Source organism: Ammospiza nelsoni, chromosome 5 (genome assembly GCF_027579445.1).
Source record: "Ammospiza nelsoni isolate bAmmNel1 chromosome 5, bAmmNel1.pri, whole genome shotgun sequence".
Taxonomy (NCBI): domain Eukaryota; kingdom Metazoa; phylum Chordata; class Aves; order Passeriformes; family Passerellidae; genus Ammospiza; species Ammospiza nelsoni.
In genome coordinates this window covers 57,796,868-57,817,808 of record NC_080637.1, presented here as the reverse complement: position 1 = coordinate 57,817,808, position 20,941 = coordinate 57,796,868, and the positions used below count along the sequence as shown (strand labels likewise).

At 52.1% G+C, this 20,941-nt stretch overlaps 4 protein-coding genes across 4 annotated transcripts; all 4 read left to right on the top strand.

The window, feature by feature from the left end:
* The first annotated feature begins 737 nt into the window (after window positions 1-737).
* LOC132073499 (inositol 1,4,5-trisphosphate receptor-interacting protein-like 1) lies at window positions 738-2,381 on the top strand. The gene has a single exon (XM_059472591.1). It carries the CDS (start codon window positions 804-806, stop codon window positions 2,379-2,381), a length of 1,578 nt encoding a protein of 525 aa, XP_059328574.1. The 5' UTR covers window positions 738-803.
* Window positions 2,382-6,004: 3,623 nt separating this feature from the next.
* On the top strand, window positions 6,005-7,648 carry LOC132073498 (inositol 1,4,5-trisphosphate receptor-interacting protein-like 1). The gene has a single exon (XM_059472590.1). The coding sequence runs from the start codon at window positions 6,071-6,073 to the stop codon at window positions 7,646-7,648; it is 1,578 nt and encodes a 525-aa protein (XP_059328573.1). The 5' UTR covers window positions 6,005-6,070.
* A 3,623-nt stretch (window positions 7,649-11,271) lies between these two features.
* LOC132073496 (inositol 1,4,5-trisphosphate receptor-interacting protein-like 1) lies at window positions 11,272-12,915 on the top strand. The gene has a single exon (XM_059472589.1). The coding sequence runs from the start codon at window positions 11,338-11,340 to the stop codon at window positions 12,913-12,915; it is 1,578 nt and encodes a 525-aa protein (XP_059328572.1). The 5' UTR covers window positions 11,272-11,337.
* A 3,629-nt stretch (window positions 12,916-16,544) lies between these two features.
* LOC132073495 (inositol 1,4,5-trisphosphate receptor-interacting protein-like 1) lies at window positions 16,545-18,188 on the top strand. The gene has a single exon (XM_059472588.1). It carries the CDS (start codon window positions 16,611-16,613, stop codon window positions 18,186-18,188), a length of 1,578 nt encoding a protein of 525 aa, XP_059328571.1. The 5' UTR covers window positions 16,545-16,610.
* The last annotated feature ends 2,753 nt before the right edge of the window (window positions 18,189-20,941 follow it).

Genomic DNA, 20,941 nt, shown 5'->3' with positions numbered 1-20,941 from the left:
AAAAGCAGCAGGGCTGAAACCAAAGTGCAGCTTTTATAGACTCAGAGATTTAACTGAAGCTCAGCATGGAGTCAAGGCTTTGACTCCGTGATCCTCAAGAGTGCCTTCCAACATGGATATCTATGAGATTGCCAGTGGAGGGCAGCTGAGAAAAAAGACAAGAGAAGGGCCAAGAGAGGTTCTTTGAAGAAGATTCACTCAAAGGCTGCCTTAACCGGTACCCCAGGGCCCCTGCGACAGTCTGAGCTGGGGTGGGGACAAAGGGTGGGGCTGGGCTGGCTGTGGTGTACTGTGACGTCCATGACGTGACGGGGCCATGTCACAAATGGGGGCAGCTATACAAGGCCCCAGCAGGTAACGCTGGCCCTGTATTGCTTGGGCAAGCGGTGAGTGCACACATGGTGGGGAGGCTGGGCTGGGGATAAGGGCCGGGGCAGAAACGCAGTACCCGGGGCTGGCTTTTCCCCCTGCATCCAGGAACAGCCCCTCATGGCCCAGCCTTGGGCAGGACACCGTGCTGCTGCTGCTGCTGCTGCAGCTTGGGCAGCGGAACGGGCCTGGCTGCTTGCCAGCTCTCTGGGGTCCTGTGCTTCCTGCTCCCAGATCCCTGGAATTCCTGTCCCTGCTGCCCCCCACAATCCCTGCTGCCAGCTGCCTCCCTCTCAGCCCCTCCCTCTCAAGGCCTTCTCTCCATCCTCCTGCAGACCATGGATACCTGGGTATTGTGGCTCTTGCTCTTGCCAAGTTTAGTCCAGTACCCACAGCCCGTGGGTAATGGCTTGGACGAGGTGACACGTCTGCGAATGGAGGTGCGTGCCAAGCTCCAGGAAGAGGAGAAGATTCATCTGCAGCGGGAGGTGGAGCAGCTGGTCCTGCTGAAGCAGGGTGTCTTGGCCTGGGGAGACCTGCTCTCCTCTGCCCGGCAGCACTGGCAGCTCTGGGCTCTTGCTGGGCTCCTGCTCCTTCTCTTGGCACTGTGGTATATGTGGAGGAAAGGGAGCCTGAGGACAGAGGAGCAAGGAGAAGCACATGATGGTGTAAATGAAGAGGAGGTTGAAAATGTGCATGCACATGAAGAAGACTTTGGAAATGAAGATGAAGGAGACAATGAAATGGAGGTGGAGGAAGACGACAGTGATGATGGCCGTGCAGAGGATGTCGACAATGCTGCTGCCAATGAAGCTGGCAATGAAGCTGCCAATGCAGCAAACGTCAATGACGTTGGAAATCAAGTGCAAGAATTCCGTGATCGTGCCGACAACTTTGGAAGAATCATAATGGAGCGCGTACAGTGGCCTGTGCAGGACCTGCAGGGAGGATGCATGTGGACAAGAACCCTGATGGAGCATTTTGCAATTTATTTTCGACGGGTCTTGTCCAACAGTTTCTATCCGGTGCTGCAAGGAGCCATTGGGGTGGGCAGTGCCTTCGAAGGTTGGAGTCCCCGTGAGCAGGATGTTGTGTACCAGGTGCTCATACCCATGACACCTCCCCGAGGGCACAGCTTCCACCTAGAGCTGGGCACTGCATGGCAGAGGCGCTTGAGGAACTTCCACATCCGCGTGCAGCAGGAGTGCACCTGCACGAGTGAGCAGCAGGGTGAGCACATGCTGTGCTTCCTGCACCACCCTGAGGAGGAGCTGAGGAGGCATCAGGATCCCAGCCTCCTTCATACCCTGTGCACGGGCTCCTACCTGGACGTGGAGAAAACTGCCCGCTGGTTCTACCAGCTGGTGAGAGCAATCTGGCCGGCTTTGCTTGAGTCACACAGTTGGCATTTAGTGCTGCTGCCCCCCAGACGCTCCTGCCAGTTCAAGGTGACCAACGGCAGAGAAAGCTACCGGATCGAGATCCTCTTTGGGGTGCGGCAAGGCAACTCAGACGTCTTTGTGAGCAGCCAGCCTAGGCAAGCCCACACCTCCAGCACAATCTGGCCAGAGAGCTACGCTGTGGCCGAGATGAAGTTCTTCAGGTACATCGCCAGGCAGGCTCCCCCTGACAGCTTGCACCTGAAATGCCTGCAGTTCTTCACTCGTCTTCAGCTGGGCTTAGGCTTTTCCACCTATACCATCAAGACCATTGTCATGCACCTCCTGAGCATCTTGCCCGCGTCACAGTGGCGCAGGAGACATTTTGTGAGCCGGCTGATGGATATCAGCGAGAGCCTGCGCACGTGTGTGGAAAGGAGACGCCTCAATCACTTCATTGTGGGCAACCAGAGGCTTCCTGAGGGCATCCGCTTGCCCCCAGAGGTCCTAATGGCCAGGTCACGCAATCTCTTCCATGACCTGGTGATGGATCCCGTTGCCCACTCTCAGGCAATGAACCAGTACATGGATCTGCAGCATTGGCTCAAACGGATCCTTAGAAATGAACAGTGAAAGAGGTTCTCCAGCACAGAGCTGTGCTTGTGAGGCTCACACCGGGGGGCAGAGAACCAGTTCTCAGGAGAGATGGGAAAAGAAGGGAGAAGGTGGGTTTCGGAGAGGGAAGGGAAAACGCTGCGTAGCAGCACTATGCCATCAGCAGCAGCAGCAGCAGCAGCAGCAGCAGTGTGGTCTCAAGAGCCTCCCCAGCACTGCATCCAGTGATGACCAGGTTGGCTCCAAAGATCAAGGAACATGCACAAGGAAATGCTATTATTCCCCCACCTCTTTCTTTGAGTCCATTTTCCCTCTGAGGGCTTCATCTTGTGCCGAGACACGAATCTCAGAATCTCAGATGAGGGAATGTTTGAAAGGACCACTGGTGGCATCATTTGCTTCAGGGGTGCTCCCGGCAGGTCTTCCCGCTCTACACTACAAAGGATTGCGTTCGGATCAAGGTTGTTGACTCTCTCTCTCTGGGGAGGGAGACTCCACAATCCCTGGGCAATGTTTGGGATTGCTGAATGGACGTTGTTTCTCCTTCTTCCCTCATGGGAATCCTTCAGGTCAGCATTGTACCAACTGTGTTGGAGCTGACCTGATACTTTGTATATGTAAAGATCTAGGTTGTTAATTTGTGTATATATATCCCCTGTGTACATATTATATGCTAGAAAGCTTATCAATTATCATATATAATAGTAAAATATCATAAAAGCCAATGGAATAATATAAATATTGTCAACTACATGAATTATGTAACTATTATATCATGAGAAGAAATTATTCTAAAGGGTCAAATATGTAATTTTGTTTAAAGAATGCAATATAGCCAATATTTAGCGTCACTCTAAGTTGTGATACGTATTAATGCTCATAGGGCACTTATATCTTATATGGATGAAAACATGTTATTTTAAAATTTCCAAAAAATTGATACATTTATATCATATGTAGCAATTATAAATGTTATATTGTATATATAAGGAGTTTAATATATAAGAGTTTTTTTTAATGTAGTAGTAAAGACATATATCGTGTCTCTGTCTGCTGGGGACACACAACTATGTTCTATAGTTAGTGCTTTTATGAGTAGCAACCTGGAAATTTCGTTGCTCTTGATTCAATAAAGGACAAGATTCCAGAACCTGGATCATGCAAGACTTTATTGACCTCAACCAGACCTGTAGTGTAGGTAAAAGCGACAAGTTGTGAATCTGAGCTTGTGAAGAGTCTCCTTGAAATTGGCCATACTTGCAGTGGTGAATTGGTTCTAATCAGAAATTAAGTCCAGTTGACCGCGGCCCCTGCGACCACAGAAGGCCAGAAGGGCCTCCCTTGGAAGGATGCTTAAAAATGGTCTTGTTGCAACCCTGCTGCCAAGGGCAGGGACACCTTCTCCTGGGCCCGCTTGTTTCAGACCCCGTCCAGCCTGGCTTGGAACGCTGCCAGGGATGGGGCAGCCACAGCTGCTGTGGGCAGTGTGTGTAGGCAAGGGCCTGAGCAGCCTGAGAGGCAAGAATTTCTTGTGCATCTCCAGCCCAAGCCGGCCCACTGTCAGAGGGAAGCCACTGGGCCTGGTGCTGTCCCTGCAGGCCCTTGTCCACTGCCGCTCTCAGGTCTCTGCTGGGCCTGGTGCAGAGAGTGAAAGGCCGCAAGAAGGTGCCCCCGGAGAAGGCCTTGGAGAACGCTGGGGCCAGGAGTGCCACCATGAGGGCGGCAAGCAGGGCCTGGTGTGGCCGTCAGGGCGGGAGGGCACAGGGCAGGTGCTGAGGCCCTGCCAGCTGGAGCTGGGAGCTCTGGAGTGCTGCTGGCAGAGAGCCGTGGGAGATCCGTGCAGCAGCAAGGACACGGGCTTCTAGATGTGTTAGAAAGCAGAGAAGAGCTGGAGAATGAGCACTGAAAGAGTAGGGTGTGTCCCTGTGGGGAACAAACTTCACAACGCCAGAGGTTATCTCCAGGGAGGACACAGAGGAGTCCTGTAATAGTATTGGAATAAAGGGAGAGGCCAAGGGACATTTCCCCTTGGGGTGTCTCGATTTCTTGAGACCCAGGACAAGGCCGCAGCCTCCTTTTTTATCCTAATTCCCAGGTGCATCACCCTCTTCCTTCCCCCACTGCCTGAGGTACTCGGAAGGAACAAGACTTCTCCAGTTTCCTACTGTATGGAACCCCTCTGCCACTTTGATTGTGGAGGCAGGAATGGCACCATACACACGCACCAAGCTTCATGCACAGCAAGCAACTTTTATTGAGTGCTCTCTTCCTTTGCAGATCTGAATGTCTGCCTGGTCAGTCCACATTGGTTGAAGCAGTTGCCACCCGGTCAAACAGCCAATAGCTGCTGGTGTCCCCAACGGTCCGGGCCTGCTCCCTAACGGTCCACACTGGTTAAGTTTCATCATTAAAGTACTTATAGAATTACTTCTGCTTCAGTTCTAAAATTAGGATGAAATGAAAGCGTGAGGCCTTCAGGCAAGCTGCTGACCACCACAATAGCCCTCTGGTTTATATCTTTGTAACCCTGCAGAAGACACAGGCAGGGAAGGGGGGGGCGCTGGGCTCACCCTTTATGTAAGGCGGGGTTCCACCTGTCTAGAGCTTAATGATGGTGCTGATGGGGTTGAGCATTTTTGGGTAGGAATCAGGGGGAAGAGCTACAATAGCAGCCTGCGACTCTTAGATGGCGGTTCATCACTGCAGTCTGTGTAGCTGTGCCTGTTTATGCACAGAAAGACAGACCAATCTATCTGGAACTGGTCACCTAAAAGACATCTTTCTAATGCAGAACAATTGTGCTGGGAAACTCTTTCTGGAGTAGAAAAAAGGAGTGCTCTCCAGAGGCCTGGTCCACAAGTGGTGTGGGGAAGCCAAGAGGATGCTGTCATGCTCATTCTTCAGAAAAGCAGCAGGGCTGAAACCAAAGTGCAGCTTTTATAGACTCAGAGATTTAACTGAAGCTCAGCATGGAGTCAAGGCTTTGACTCCGTGATCCTCAAGAGTGCCTTCCAACATGGATATCTATGAGATTGCCAGTGGAGGGCAGCTGAGAAAAAAGACAAGAGAAGGGCCAAGAGAGGTTCTTTGAAGAAGATTCACTCAAAGGCTGCCTTAACCGGTACCCCAGGGCCCCTGCGACAGTCTGAGCTGGGGTGGGGACAAAGGGTGGGGCTGGGCTGGCTGTGGTGTACTGTGACGTCCATGACGTGACGGGGCCATGTCACAAATGGGGGCAGCTATACAAGGCCCCAGCAGGTAACGCTGGCCCTGTATTGCTTGGGCAAGCGGTGAGTGCACACATGGTGGGGAGGCTGGGCTGGGGATAAGGGCCGGGGCAGAAACGCAGTACCCGGGGCTGGCTTTTCCCCCTGCATCCAGGAACAGCCCCTCATGGCCCAGCCTTGGGCAGGACACCGTGCTGCTGCTGCTGCTGCTGCAGCTTGGGCAGCGGAACGGGCCTGGCTGCTTGCCAGCTCTCTGGGGTCCTGTGCTTCCTGCTCCCAGATCCCTGGAATTCCTGTCCCTGCTGCCCCCCACAATCCCTGCTGCCAGCTGCCTCCCTCTCAGCCCCTCCCTCTCAAGGCCTTCTCTCCATCCTCCTGCAGACCATGGATACCTGGGTATTGTGGCTCTTGCTCTTGCCAAGTTTAGTCCAGTACCCACAGCCCGTGGGTAATGGCTTGGACGAGGTGACACGTCTGCGAATGGAGGTGCGTGCCAAGCTCCAGGAAGAGGAGAAGATTCATCTGCAGCGGGAGGTGGAGCAGCTGGTCCTGCTGAAGCAGGGTGTCTTGGCCTGGGGAGACCTGCTCTCCTCTGCCCGGCAGCACTGGCAGCTCTGGGCTCTTGCTGGGCTCCTGCTCCTTCTCTTGGCACTGTGGTATATGTGGAGGAAAGGGAGCCTGAGGACAGAGGAGCAAGGAGAAGGACATGATGGTGTAAATGAAGAGGAGGTTGAAAATGTGCATGCACATGAAGAAGACTTTGGAAATGAAGATGAAGGAGACAATGAAATGGAGGTGGAGGAAGACGACAGTGATGATGGCCGTGCAGAGGATGTCGACAATGCTGCTGCCAATGAAGCTGGCAATGAAGCTGCCAATGCAGCAAACGTCAATGACGTTGGAAATCAAGTGCAAGAATTCCGTGATCGTGCCGACAACTTTGGAAGAATCATAATGGAGCGCGTACAGTGGCCTGTGCAGGACCTGCAGGGAGGATGCATGTGGACAAGAACCCTGATGGAGCATTTTGCAATTTATTTTCGACGGGTCTTGTCCAACAGTTTCTATCCGGTGCTGCAAGGAGCCATTGGGGTGGGCAGTGCCTTCGAAGGTTGGAGTCCCCGTGAGCAGGATGTTGTGTACCAGGTGCTCATACCCATGACACCTCCCCGAGGGCACAGCTTCCACCTAGAGCTGGGCACTGCATGGCAGAGGCGCTTGAGGAACTTCCACATCCGCGTGCAGCAGGAGTGCACCTGCACGAGTGAGCAGCAGGGTGAGCACATGCTGTGCTTCCTGCACCACCCTGAGGAGGAGCTGAGGAGGCATCAGGATCCCAGCCTCCTTCATACCCTGTGCACGGGCTCCTACCTGGACGTGGAGAAAACTGCCCGCTGGTTCTACCAGCTGGTGAGAGCAATCTGGCCGGCTTTGCTTGAGTCACACAGTTGGCATTTAGTGCTGCTGCCCCCCAGACGCTCCTGCCAGTTCAAGGTGACCAACGGCAGAGAAAGCTACCGGATCGAGATCCTCTTTGGGGTGCGGCAAGGCAACTCAGACGTCTTTGTGAGCAGCCAGCCTAGGCAAGCCCACACCTCCAGCACAATCTGGCCAGAGAGCTACGCTGTGGCCGAGATGAAGTTCTTCAGGTACATCGCCAGGCAGGCTCCCCCTGACAGCTTGCACCTGAAATGCCTGCAGTTCTTCACTCGTCTTCAGCTGGGCTTAGGCTTTTCCACCTATACCATCAAGACCATTGTCATGCACCTCCTGAGCATCTTGCCCGCGTCACAGTGGCGCAGGAGACATTTTGTGAGCCGGCTGATGGATATCAGCGAGAGCCTGCGCACGTGTGTGGAAAGGAGACGCCTCAATCACTTCATTGTGGGCAACCAGAGGCTTCCTGAGGGCATCCGCTTGCCCCCAGAGGTCCTAATGGCCAGGTCACGCAATCTCTTCCATGACCTGGTGATGGATCCCGTTGCCCACTCTCAGGCAATGAACCAGTACATGGATCTGCAGCATTGGTTCAAACGGATCCTTAGAAATGAACAGTGAAAGAGGTTCTCCAGCACAGAGCTGTGCTTGTGAGGCTCACACCGGGGGGCAGAGAACCAGTTCTCAGGAGAGATGGGAAAAGAAGGGAGAAGGTGGGTTTCGGAGAGGGAAGGGAAAACGCTGCGTAGCAGCACTATGCCATCAGCAGCAGCAGCAGCAGCAGCAGCAGCAGTGTGGTCTCAAGAGCCTCCCCAGCACTGCATCCAGTGATGACCAGGTTGGCTCCAAAGATCAAGGAACATGCACAAGGAAATGCTATTATTCCCCCACCTCTTTCTTTGAGTCCATTTTCCCTCTGAGGGCTTCATCTTGTGCCGAGACACGAATCTCAGAATCTCAGATGAGGGAATGTTTGAAAGGACCACTGGTGGCATCATTTGCTTCAGGGGTGCTCCCGGCAGGTCTTCCCGCTCTACACTACAAAGGATTGCGTTCGGATCAAGGTTGTTGACTCTCTCTCTCTGGGGAGGGAGACTCCACAATCCCTGGGCAATGTTTGGGATTGCTGAATGGACGTTGTTTCTCCTTCTTCCCTCATGGGAATCCTTCAGGTCAGCATTGTACCAACTGTGTTGGAGCTGACCTGATACTTTGTATATGTAAAGATCTAGGTTGTTAATTTGTGTATATATATCCCCTGTGTACATATTATATGCTAGAAAGCTTATCAATTATCATATATAATAGTAAAATATCATAAAAGCCAATGGAATAATATAAATATTGTCAACTACATGAATTATGTAACTATTATATCATGAGAAGAAATTATTCTAAAGGGTCAAATATGTAATTTTGTTTAAAGAATGCAATATAGCCAATATTTAGCGTCACTCTAAGTTGTGATACGTATTAATGCTCATAGGGCACTTATATCTTATATGGATGAAAACATGTTATTTTAAAATTTCCAAAAAATTGATACATTTATATCATATGTAGCAATTATAAATGTTATATTGTATATATAAGGAGTTTAATATATAAGAGTTTTTTTTAATGTAGTAGTAAAGACATATATCGTGTCTCTGTCTGCTGGGGACACACAACTATGTTCTATAGTTAGTGCTTTTATGAGTAGCAACCTGGAAATTTCGTTGCTCTTGATTCAATAAAGGACAAGATTCCAGAACCTGGATCATGCAAGACTTTATTGACCTCAACCAGACCTGTAGTGTAGGTAAAAGCGACAAGTTGTGAATCTGAGCTTGTGAAGAGTCTCCTTGAAATTGGCCATACTTGCAGTGGTGAATTGGTTCTAATCAGAAATTAAGTCCAGTTGACCGCGGCCCCTGCGACCACAGAAGGCCAGAAGGGCCTCCCTTGGAAGGATGCTTAAAAATGGTCTTGTTGCAACCCTGCTGCCAAGGGCAGGGACACCTTCTCCTGGGCCCGCTTGTTTCAGACCCCGTCCAGCCTGGCTTGGAACGCTGCCAGGGATGGGGCAGCCACAGCTGCTGTGGGCAGTGTGTGTAGGCAAGGGCCTGAGCAGCCTGAGAGGCAAGAATTTCTTGTGCATCTCCAGCCCAAGCCGGCCCACTGTCAGAGGGAAGCCACTGGGCCTGGTGCTGTCCCTGCAGGCCCTTGTCCACTGCCGCTCTCAGGTCTCTGCTGGGCCTGGTGCAGAGAGTGAAAGGCCGCAAGAAGGTGCCCCCGGAGAAGGCCTTGGAGAACGCTGGGGCCAGGAGTGCCACCATGAGGGCGGCAAGCAGGGCCTGGTGTGGCCGTCAGGGCGGGAGGGCACAGGGCAGGTGCTGAGGCCCTGCCAGCTGGAGCTGGGAGCTCTGGAGTGCTGCTGGCAGAGAGCCGTGGGAGATCCGTGCAGCAGCAAGGACACGGGCTTCTAGATGTGTTAGAAAGCAGAGAAGAGCTGGAGAATGAGCACTGAAAGAGTAGGGTGTGTCCCTGTGGGGAACAAACTTCACAACGCCAGAGGTTATCTCCAGGGAGGACACAGAGGAGTCCTGTAATAGTATTGGAATAAAGGGAGAGGCCAAGGGACATTTCCCCTTGGGGTGTCTCGATTTCTTGAGACCCAGGACAAGGCCGCAGCCTCCTTTTTTATCCTAATTCCCAGGTGCATCACCCTCTTCCTTCCCCCACTGCCTGAGGTACTCGGAAGGAACAAGACTTCTCCAGTTTCCTACTGTATGGAACCCCTCTGCCACTTTGATTGTGGAGGCAGGAATGGCACCATACACACGCACCAAGCTTCATGCACAGCAAGCAACTTTTATTGAGTGCTCTCTTCCTTTGCAGATCTGAATGTCTGCCTGGTCAGTCCACATTGGTTGAAGCAGTTGCCACCCGGTCAAACAGCCAATAGCTGCTGGTGTCCCCAACGGTCCGGGCCTGCTCCCTAACGGTCCACACTGGTTAAGTTTCATCATTAAAGTACTTATAGAATTACTTCTGCTTCAGTTCTAAAATTAGGATGAAATGAAAGCGTGAGGCCTTCAGGCAAGCTGCTGACCACCACAATAGCCCTCTGGTTTATATCTTTGTAACCCTGCAGAAGACACAGGCAGGGAAGGGGGGGGCGCTGGGGTCACCCTTTATGTAAGGCGGGGTTCCACCTGTCTAGAGCTTAATGATGGTGCTGATGGGGTTGAGCATTTTTGGGTAGGAATCAGGGGGAAGAGCTACAATAGCAGCCTGCGACTCTTAGATGGCGGTTCATCACTGCAGTCTGTGTAGCTGTGCCTGTTTATGCACAGAAAGACAGACCAATCTATCTGGAACTGGTCACCTAAAAGACATCTTTCTAATGCAGAACAATTGTGCTGGGAAACTCTTTCTGGAGTAGAAAAAAGGAGTGCTCTCCAGAGGCCTGGTCCACAAGTGGTGTGGGGAAGCCAAGAGGATGCTGTCATGCTCATTCTTCAGAAAAGCAGCAGGGCTGAAACCAAAGTGCAGCTTTTATAGACTCAGAGATTTAACTGAAGCTCAGCATGGAGTCAAGGCTTTGACTCCGTGATCCTCAAGAGTGCCTTCCAACATGGATATCTATGAGATTGCCAGTGGAGGGCAGCTGAGAAAAAAGACAAGAGAAGGGCCAAGAGAGGTTCTTTGAAGAAGATTCACTCAAAGGCTGCCTTAACCGGTACCCCAGGGCCCCTGCGACAGTCTGAGCTGGGGTGGGGACAAAGGGTGGGGCTGGGCTGGCTGTGGTGTACTGTGACGTCCATGACGTGACGGGGCCATGTCACAAATGGGGGCAGCTATACAAGGCCCCAGCAGGTAACGCTGGCCCTGTATTGCTTGGGCAAGCGGTGAGTGCACACATGGTGGGGAGGCTGGGCTGGGGATAAGGGCCGGGGCAGAAACGCAGTACCCGGGGCTGGCTTTTCCCCCTGCATCCAGGAACAGCCCCTCATGGCCCAGCCTTGGGCAGGACACCGTGCTGCTGCTGCTGCTGCTGCAGCTTGGGCAGCGGAACGGGCCTGGCTGCTTGCCAGCTCTCTGGGGTCCTGTGCTTCCTGCTCCCAGATCCCTGGAATTCCTGTCCCTGCTGCCCCCCACAATCCCTGCTGCCAGCTGCCTCCCTCTCAGCCCCTCCCTCTCAAGGCCTTCTCTCCATCCTCCTGCAGACCATGGATACCTGGGTATTGTGGCTCTTGCTCTTGCCAAGTTTAGTCCAGTACCCACAGCCCGTGGGTAATGGCTTGGACGAGGTGACACGTCTGCGAATGGAGGTGCGTGCCAAGCTCCAGGAAGAGGAGAAGATTCATCTGCAGCGGGAGGTGGAGCAGCTGGTCCTGCTGAAGCAGGGTGTCTTGGCCTGGGGAGACCTGCTCTCCTCTGCCCGGCAGCACTGGCAGCTCTGGGCTCTTGCTGGGCTCCTGCTCCTTCTCTTGGCACTGTGGTATATGTGGAGGAAAGGGAGCCTGAGGACAGAGGAGCAAGGAGAAGCACATGATGGTGTAAATGAAGAGGAGGTTGAAAATGTGCATGCACATGAAGAAGACTTTGGAAATGAAGATGAAGGAGACAATGAAATGGAGGTGGAGGAAGACGACAGTGATGATGGCCGTGCAGAGGATGTCGACAATGCTGCTGCCAATGAAGCTGGCAATGAAGCTGCCAATGCAGCAAACGTCAATGACGTTGGAAATCAAGTGCAAGAATTCCGTGATCGTGCCGACAACTTTGGAAGAATCATAATGGAGCGCGTACAGTGGCCTGTGCAGGACCTGCAGGGAGGATGCATGTGGACAAGAACCCTGATGGAGCATTTTGCAATTTATTTTCGACGGGTCTTGTCCAACAGTTTCTATCCGGTGCTGCAAGGAGCCATTGGGGTGGGCAGTGCCTTCGAAGGTTGGAGTCCCCGTGAGCAGGATGTTGTGTACCAGGTGCTCATACCCATGACACCTCCCCGAGGGCACAGCTTCCACCTAGAGCTGGGCACTGCATGGCAGAGGCGCTTGAGGAACTTCCACATCCGCGTGCAGCAGGAGTGCACCTGCACGAGTGAGCAGCAGGGTGAGCACATGCTGTGCTTCCTGCACCACCCTGAGGAGGAGCTGAGGAGGCATCAGGATCCCAGCCTCCTTCATACCCTGTGCACGGGCTCCTACCTGGACGTGGAGAAAACTGCCCGCTGGTTCTACCAGCTGGTGAGAGCAATCTGGCCGGCTTTGCTTGAGTCACACAGTTGGCATTTAGTGCTGCTGCCCCCCAGACGCTCCTGCCAGTTCAAGGTGACCAACGGCAGAGAAAGCTACCGGATCGAGATCCTCTTTGGGGTGCGGCAAGGCAACTCAGACGTCTTTGTGAGCAGCCAGCCTAGGCAAGCCCACACCTCCAGCACAATCTGGCCAGAGAGCTACGCTGTGGCCGAGATGAAGTTCTTCAGGTACATCGCCAGGCAGGCTCCCCCTGACAGCTTGCACCTGAAATGCCTGCAGTTCTTCACTCGTCTTCAGCTGGGCTTAGGCTTTTCCACCTATACCATCAAGACCATTGTCATGCACCTCCTGAGCATCTTGCCCGCGTCACAGTGGCGCAGGAGACATTTTGTGAGCCGGCTGATGGATATCAGCGAGAGCCTGCGCACGTGTGTGGAAAGGAGACGCCTCAATCACTTCATTGTGGGCAACCAGAGGCTTCCTGAGGGCATCCGCTTGCCCCCAGAGGTCCTAATGGCCAGGTCACGCAATCTCTTCCATGACCTGGTGATGGATCCCGTTGCCCACTCTCAGGCAATGAACCAGTACATGGATCTGCAGCATTGGTTCAAACGGATCCTTAGAAATGAACAGTGAAAGAGGTTCTCCAGCACAGAGCTGTGCTTGTGAGGCTCACACCGGGGGGCAGAGAACCAGTTCTCAGGAGAGATGGGAAAAGAAAAAGAAGGGAGAAGGTGGGTTTCGGAGAGGGAAGGGAAAACGCTGCGTAGCAGCACTATGCCATCAGCAGCAGCAGCAGCAGCAGCAGTGTGGTCTCAAGAGCCTCCCCAGCACTGCATCCAGTGATGACCAGGTTGGCTCCAAAGATCAAGGAACATGCACAAGGAAATGCTATTATTCCCCCACCTCTTTCTTTGAGTCCATTTTCCCTCTGAGGGCTTCATCTTGTGCCGAGACACGAATCTCAGAATCTCAGATGAGGGAATGTTTGAAAGGACCACTGGTGGCATCATTTGCTTCAGGGGTGCTCCCGGCAGGTCTTCCCTCTCTACACTACAAAGGATTGCGTTTGGATCAAGGTTGTTGACTCTCTCTCTCTGGGGAGGGAGACTCCACAATCCCTGGGCAATGTTTGGGATTGCTGAATGGACGTTGTTTCTCCTTCTTCCCTCATGGGAATCCTTCAGGTCAGCATTGTACCAACTGTGTTGGAGCTGACCTGATACTTTGTATATGTAAAGATCTAGGTTGTTAATTTGTGTATATATATCCCCTGTGTACATATTATATGCTAGAAAGCTTATCAATTATCATATATAATAGTAAAATATCATAAAAGCCAATGGAATAATATAAATATTGTCAACTACATGAATTATGTAACTATTATATCATGAGAAGAAATTATTCTAAAGGGTCAAATATGTAATTTTGTTTAAAGAATGCAATATAGCCAATATTTAGCGTCACTCTAAGTTGTGATACGTATTAATGCTCATAGGGCACTTATATCTTATATGGATGAAAACATGTTATTTTAAAATTTCCAAAAAATTGATACATTTATATCATACGTAGCAATTATAAATGTTATATTGTATATATAAGGAGTTTAATATATAAGAGTTTTTTTTAATGTAGTAGTAAAGACAAAGACATATATCGTGTCTCTGTCTGCTGGGGACACACAACTATGTTCTATAGTTAGTGCTTTTATGAGTAGCAACCTGGAAATTTCGTTGCTCTTGATTCAATAAAGGACAAGATTCCAGAACCTGGATCATGCAAGACTTTATTGACCTCAACCAGACCTGTAGTGTAGGTAAAAGCGACAAGTTGTGAATCTGAGCTTGTGAAGAGTCTCCTTGAAATTGGCCATACTTGCAGTGGTGAATTGGTTCTAATCAGAAATTAAGTCCAGTTGACCGCGGCCCCTGCGACCACAGAAGGCCAGAAGGGCCTCCCTTGGAAGGATGCTTAAAAATGGTCTTGTTGCAACCCTGCTGCCAAGGGCAGGGACACCTTCTCCTGGGCCCGCTTGTTTCAGACCCCGTCCAGCCTGGCTTGGAACGCTGCCAGGGATGGGGCAGCCACAGCTGCTGTGGGCAGTGTGTGTAGGCAAGGGCCTGAGCAGCCTGAGAGGCAAGAATTTCTTGTGCATCTCCAGCCCAAGCCGGCCCGCTGTCAGAGGGAAGCCACTGGGCCTGGTGCTGTCCCTGCAGGCCCTTGTCCACTGCCGCTCTCAGGTCTCTGCTGGGCCTGGTGCAGAGAGTGAAAGGCCGCAAGAAGGTGCCCCCGGAGAAGGCCTTGGAGAACGCTGGGGCCAGGAGTGCCACCATGAGGGCGGCAAGCAGGGCCTGGTGTGGCTGTCAGGGCGGGAGGGCACAGGGCAGGCGCTGAGGCCCTGCCAGCTGGAGCTGGGAGCTCTGGAGTGCTGCTGGCAGAGAGCCGTGGGAGATCCGTGCAGCAGCAAGGACACGGGCTTCTAGATGTGTTAGAAAGCAGAGAAGAGCTGGAGAATGAGCACTGAAAGAGTAGGGTGTGTCCCTGTGGGGAACAAACTTCACAACGCCAGAGGTTATCTCCAGGGAGGACACAGAGGAGTCCTGTAATAGTATTGGAATAAAGGGAGAGGCCAAGGGACATTTCCCCTTGGGGTGTCTCGATTTCTTGAGACCCAGGACAAGGCCGCAGCCTCCTTTTTTATCCTAATTCCCAGGTGCATCACCCTCTTCCTTCCCCCACTGCCTGAGGTACTCGGAAGGAACAAGACTTCTCCAGTTTCCTACTGTATGGAACCCCTCTGCCACTTTGATTGTGGAGGCAGGAATGGCACCATACACACGCACCAAGCTTCATGCACAGCAAGCAACTTTTATTGAGTGCTCTCTTCCTTTGCAGATCTGAATGTCTGCCTGGTCAGTCCACATTGGTTGAAGCAGTTGCCACCCGGTCAAACAGCCAATAGCTGCTGGTGTCCCCAACGGTCCGGGCCTGCTCCCTAACGGTCCACACTGGTTAAGTTTCATCATTAAAGTACTTATAGAATTACTTCTGCTTCAGTTCTAAAATTAGGATGAAATGAAAGCGTGAGGCCTTCAGGCAAGCTGCTGACCACCACAATAGCCCTCTGGTTTATATCTTTGTAACCCTGCAGAAGACACAGGCAGGGAAGGGGGGGGCGCTGGGCTCACCCTTTATGTAAGGCGGGGTTCCACCTGTCTAGAGCTTAATGATGGTGCTGATGGGGTTGAGCATTTTTGGGTAGGAATCAGGGGGAAGAGCTACAATAGCAGCCTGCGACTCTTAGATGGCGGTTCATCACTGCAGTCTGTGTAGCTGTGCCTGTTTATGCACAGAAAGACAGACCAATCTATCTGGAACTGGTCACCTAAAAGACATCTTTCTAATGCAGAACAATTGTGCTGGGAAACTCTTTCTGGAGTAGAAAAAAGGAGTGCTCTCCAGAGGCCTGGTCCACAAGTGGTGTGGGGAAGCCAAGAGGATGCTGTCATGCTCATTCTTCAGAAAAGCAGCAGGGCTGAAACCAAAGTGCAGCTTTTATAGACTCAGAGATTTAACTGAAGCTCAGCATGGAGTCAAGGCTTTGACTCCGTGATCCTCAAGAGTGCCTTCCAACATGGATATCTATGAGATTGCCAGTGGAGGGCAGCTGAGAAAAAAGACAAGAGAAGGGCCAAGAGAGGTTCTTTGAAGAAGATTCACTCAAAGGCTGCCTTAACCGGTACCCCAGGGCCCCTGCGACAGTCTGAGCTGGGGTGGGGACAAAGGGTGGGGCTGGGCTGGCTGTGGTGTACTGTGACGTCCATGACGTGACGGGGCCATGTCACAAATGGGGGCAGCTATACAAGGCCCCAGCAGGTAACGCTGGCCCTGTATTGCTTGGGCAAGCGGTGAGTGCACACATGGTGGGGAGGCTGGGCTGGGGATAAGGGCCGGGGCAGAAACGCAGTACCCGGGGCTGGCTTTTCCCCCTGCATCCAGGAACAGCCCCTCATGGCCCAGCCTTGGGCAGGACACCATGCTGCTGCTGCTGCTGCTGCTGCTTGGGCAGCGGAACGGGCCTGGCTGCTTGCCAGCTCTCTGGGGTCCTGTGCTTCCTGCTCCCAGATCCCTGGAATTCCTGTCCCTGCTGCCCCCCACAATCCCTGCTGCCAGCTGCCTCCCTCTCAGCCCCTCCCTCTCAAGGCCTTCTCTCCATCCTCCTGCAGACCATGGATACCTGGGTATTGTGGCTCTTGCTCTTGCCAAGTTTAGTCCAGTACCCACAGCCCGTGGGTAATGGCTTGGACGAGGTGACACGTCTGCGAATGGAGGTGCGTGCCAAGCTCCAGGAAGAGGAGAAGATTCATCTGCAGCGGGAGGTGGAGCAGCTGGTCCTGCTGAAGCAGGGTGTCTTGGCCTGGGGAGACCTGCTCTCCTCTGCCCGGCAGCACTGGCAGCTCTGGGCTCTTGCTGGGCTCCTGCTCCTTCTCTTGGCACTGTGGTATATGTGGAGGAAAGGGAGCCTGAGGACAGAGGAGCAAGGAGAAGCACATGATGGTGTAAATGAAGAGGAGGTTGAAAATGTGCATGCACATGAAGAAGACTTTGGAAATGAAGATGAAGGAGACAATGAAATGGAGGTGGAGGAAGACGACAGTGATGATGGCCGTGCAGAGGATGTCGACAATGCTGCTGCCAATGAAGCTGGCAATGAAGCTGCCAATGCAGCAAACGTCAATGACGTTGGAAATCAAGTGCAAGAATTCCGTGATCGTGCCGACAACTTTGGAAGAATCATAATGGAGCGCGTACAGTGGCCTGTGCAGGACCTGCAGGGAGGATGCATGTGGACAAGAACCCTGATGGAGCATTTTGCAATTTATTTTCGACGGGTCTTGTCCAACAGTTTCTATCCGGTGCTGCAAGGAGCCATTGGGGTGGGCAGTGCCTTCGAAGGTTGGAGTCCCCGTGAGCAGGATGTTGTGTACCAGGTGCTCATACCCATGACACCTCCCCGAGGGCACAGCTTCCACCTAGAGCTGGGCACTGCATGGCAGAGGCGCTTGAGGAACTTCCACATCCGTGTGCAGCAGGAGTGCACCTGCACGAGTGAGCAGCAGGGTGAGCACATGCTGTGCTTCCTGCACCACCCTGAGGAGGAGCTGAGGAGGCATCAGGATCCCAGCCTCCTTCATACCCTGTGCACGGGCTCCTACCTGGACGTGGAGAAAACTGCCCGCTGGTTCTACCAGCTGGTGAGAGCAATCTGGCCGGCTTTGCTTGAGTCACACAGTTGGCATTTAGTGCTGCTGCCCCCCAGACGCTCCTGCCAGTTCAAGGTGACCAACGGCAGAGAAAGCTACCGGATCGAGATACTCTTTGGGCTGCGGCAAGGCAACTCAGACGTCTTTGTGAGCAGCCAGCCTAGGCAAGCCCACACCTCCAGCACAATCTGGCCAGAGAGCTACGCTGTGGCCGAGATGAAGTTCTTCAGGTACATCGCCAGGCAGGCTCCCCCTGACAGCTTGCACCTGAAATGCCTGCAGTTCTTCACTCGTCTTCAGCTGGGCTTAGGCTTTTCCACCTATACCATCAAGACCATTGTCATGCACCTCCTGAGCATCTTGCCCGCGTCACAGTGGCGCAGGAGACATTTTGTGAGCCGGCTGATGGATATCAGCGAGAGCCTGCGCACGTGTGTGGAAAGGAGACGCCTCAATCACTTCATTGTGGGCAACCAGAGGCTTCCTGAGGGCATCCGCTTGCCCCCAGAGGTCCTAATGGCCAGGTCACGCAATCTCTTCCATGACCTGGTGATGGATCCCGTTGCCCACTCTCAGGCAATGAACCAGTACATGGATCTGCAGCATTGGTTCAAACGGATCCTTAGAAATGAACAGTGAAAGAGGTTCTCCTGCACAGAGCTGTGCTTGTGAGGCTCACACCGGGTGGCAGAGAACCAGTTCTCAGGAGAGATGGGAAAAGAAGGGAGAAGGTGGGTTTCGGAGAGGGAAGGGAAAACGCTGCGTAGCAGCACTATGCCATCAGCAGCAGCAGCAGCAGCAGCAGCAGTGTGGTCTCAAGAGCCTCCCCAGCACTGCATCCAGGGATGACCAGGTTGGCTCCAAAGATCAAGGAACATGCACAAGGAAATGCTATTATTCCCCCACCTCTTTCTTTGAGTCCATTTTCCCTCTGAGGGCTTCATCTTGTGCCGAGACACGAATCTCAGAATCTCAGATGAGGGAATGTTTGAAAGGACCACTGGTGGCATCATTTGCTTCAGGGGTGCTCCCGGCAGGTCTTCCCTCTCTACACTACAAAGGATTGCGTTCGGATCAAGGTTGTTGACTCTCTCTCTCTGGGGAGGGAGACTCCACAATCCCTGGGCAATGTTTGGGATTGCTGAATGGACGTTGTTTCTCCTTCTTCCCTCATGGGAATCCTTCAGGTCAGCATTGTACCAACTGTGTTGGAGCTGACCTGATACTTTGTATATGTAAAGATCTAGGTTGTTAATTTGTGTATATATATCCCCTGTGTACATATTATATGCTAGAAAGCTTATCAATTATCATATATAATAGTAAAATATCATAAAAGCCAATGGAATAATATAAATATTGTCAACTACATGAATTATGTAACTATTATATCATGAGAAGAAATTATTCTAAAGGGTCAAATATGTAATTTTGTTTAAAGAATGCAATATAGCCAATATTTAGCGTCACTCTAAGTTGTGATACGTATTAATGCTCATAGGGCACTTATATCTTATATGGATGAAAACATGTTATTTTAAAATTTCCAAAAAATTGATACATTTATATCATACGTAGCAATTATAAATGTTATATTGTATATATAAGGAGTTTAATATATAAGAGTTTTTTTTTAATGTAGTAGTAAAGACATATATCGTGTCTCTGTCTGCTGGGGACACACAACTATGTTCTATAGTTAGTGCTTTTATGAGTAGCAACCTGGAAATTTCGTTGCTCTTGATTCAATAAAGGACAAGATTCCAGAACCTGGATCATGCAAGACTTTATTGACCTCAACCAGACCTGTAGTGTAGGTAAAAGCGACAAGTTGTGAATCTGAGCTTGTGAAGAGTCTCCTTGAAATTGGCCATACTTGCAGTGGTGAATTGGTTCTAATCAGAAATTAAGTCCAGTTGACCGCGGCCCCTGCGACCACAGAAGGCCAGAAGGGCCTCCCTTGGAAGGATGCTTAAAAATGGTCTTGTTGCAACCCTGCTGCCAAGGGCAGGGACACCTTCTCCTGGGCCCGCTTGTTTCAGACCCCGTCCAGCCTGGCTTGGAACGCTGCCAGGGATGGGGCAGCCACAGCTGCTGTGGGCAGTGTGTGTAGGCAAGGGCCTGAGCAGCCTGAGAGGCAAGAATTTCTTGTGCATCTCCAGCCCAAGCCGGCCCACTGTCAGAGGGAAGCCACTGGGCCTGGTGCTGTCCCTGCAGGCCCTTGTCCACTGCCGCTCTCAGGTCTCTGCTGGGCCTGGTGCAGAGAGTGAAAGGCCGCAAGAAGGTGCCCCCGGAGAAGGCCTTGGAGAACGCTGGGGCCAGGAGTGCCACCATGAGGGCGGCAAGCAGGGCCTGGTGTGGCCGTCAGGGCGGGAGGGCACAGGGCAGGCGCTGAGGCCCTGCCAGCTGGAGCTGGGAGCTCTGGAGTGCTGCTGGCAGAGAGCCGTGGGAGATCCGTGCAGCAGCAAGGACACGGGCTTCTAGATGTGTTAGAAAGCAGAGAAGAGCTGGAGAATGAGCACTGAAAGAGTAGGGTGTGTCCCTGTGGGGAACAAACTTCACAACGCCAGAGGTTATCTCCAGGGAGGACACAGAGGAGTCCTGTAATAGTATTGGAATAAAGGGAGAGGCCAAGGGACATTTCCCCTTGGGGTGTCTCGATTTCTTGAGACCCAGGACAAGGCCGCAGCCTCCTTTGTTATCCTAATTCCCAGGTGCATCACCCTCTTCCTTCCCCCACTGCCTGAGGTACTCGGAAGGAACAAGACTTCTCCAGTTTCCTACTGTATGGAACCCCTCTGCCACTTTGATTGTGGAGGCAGGAATGGCACCATACACACGCACCAAGCTTCATGCACAGCAAGCAACTTTTATTGAGTGCTCTCTTCCTTTGCAGATCTGAATGTCTGCCTGGTCAGTCCACATTGGTTGAAGCAGTTGCCACCCGGTCAAACAGCCAATAGCTGCTGGTGTCCCCAACGGTCCGGGCCTGCTCCCTAACGGTCCACACTGGTTAAGTTTCATCATTAAAGTACTTATAGAATTACTTCTGCTTCAGTTCTAAAATTAGGATGAAATGAAAGCGTGAGGCCTTCAGGCAAGCTGCTGACCACCACAATAGCCCTCTGGTTTATATCTTTGTAACCCTGCAGAAGACACAGGCAGGGAAGGGGGGGGCGCTGGGCTCACCCTTTATGTAAGGCGGGGTTCCACCTGTCTAGAGCTTAATGATGGTGCTGATGGGGTTGAGCATTTTTGGGTAGGAATCAGGGGGAAGAGCTACAATAGCAGCCTGCGACTCTTAGATGGCGGTTCATCACTGCAGTCTGTGTAGCTGTGCCTGTTTATGCACAGAAAGACAGACCAATCTATCTGGAACTGGTCACCTAAAA

Excerpts from the sequence above, each read along its gene's own strand:
- LOC132073499 (XM_059472591.1), top strand. The coding sequence starts at position 804 with ATGGAGGTGCGTGCCAAGCTCCAGGAAGAGGAGAAGATTCATCTGCAG.
- LOC132073498 (XM_059472590.1), top strand. The coding sequence starts at position 6,071 with ATGGAGGTGCGTGCCAAGCTCCAGGAAGAGGAGAAGATTCATCTGCAG.
- LOC132073496 (XM_059472589.1), top strand. The coding sequence starts at position 11,338 with ATGGAGGTGCGTGCCAAGCTCCAGGAAGAGGAGAAGATTCATCTGCAG.
- LOC132073495 (XM_059472588.1), top strand. The coding sequence starts at position 16,611 with ATGGAGGTGCGTGCCAAGCTCCAGGAAGAGGAGAAGATTCATCTGCAG.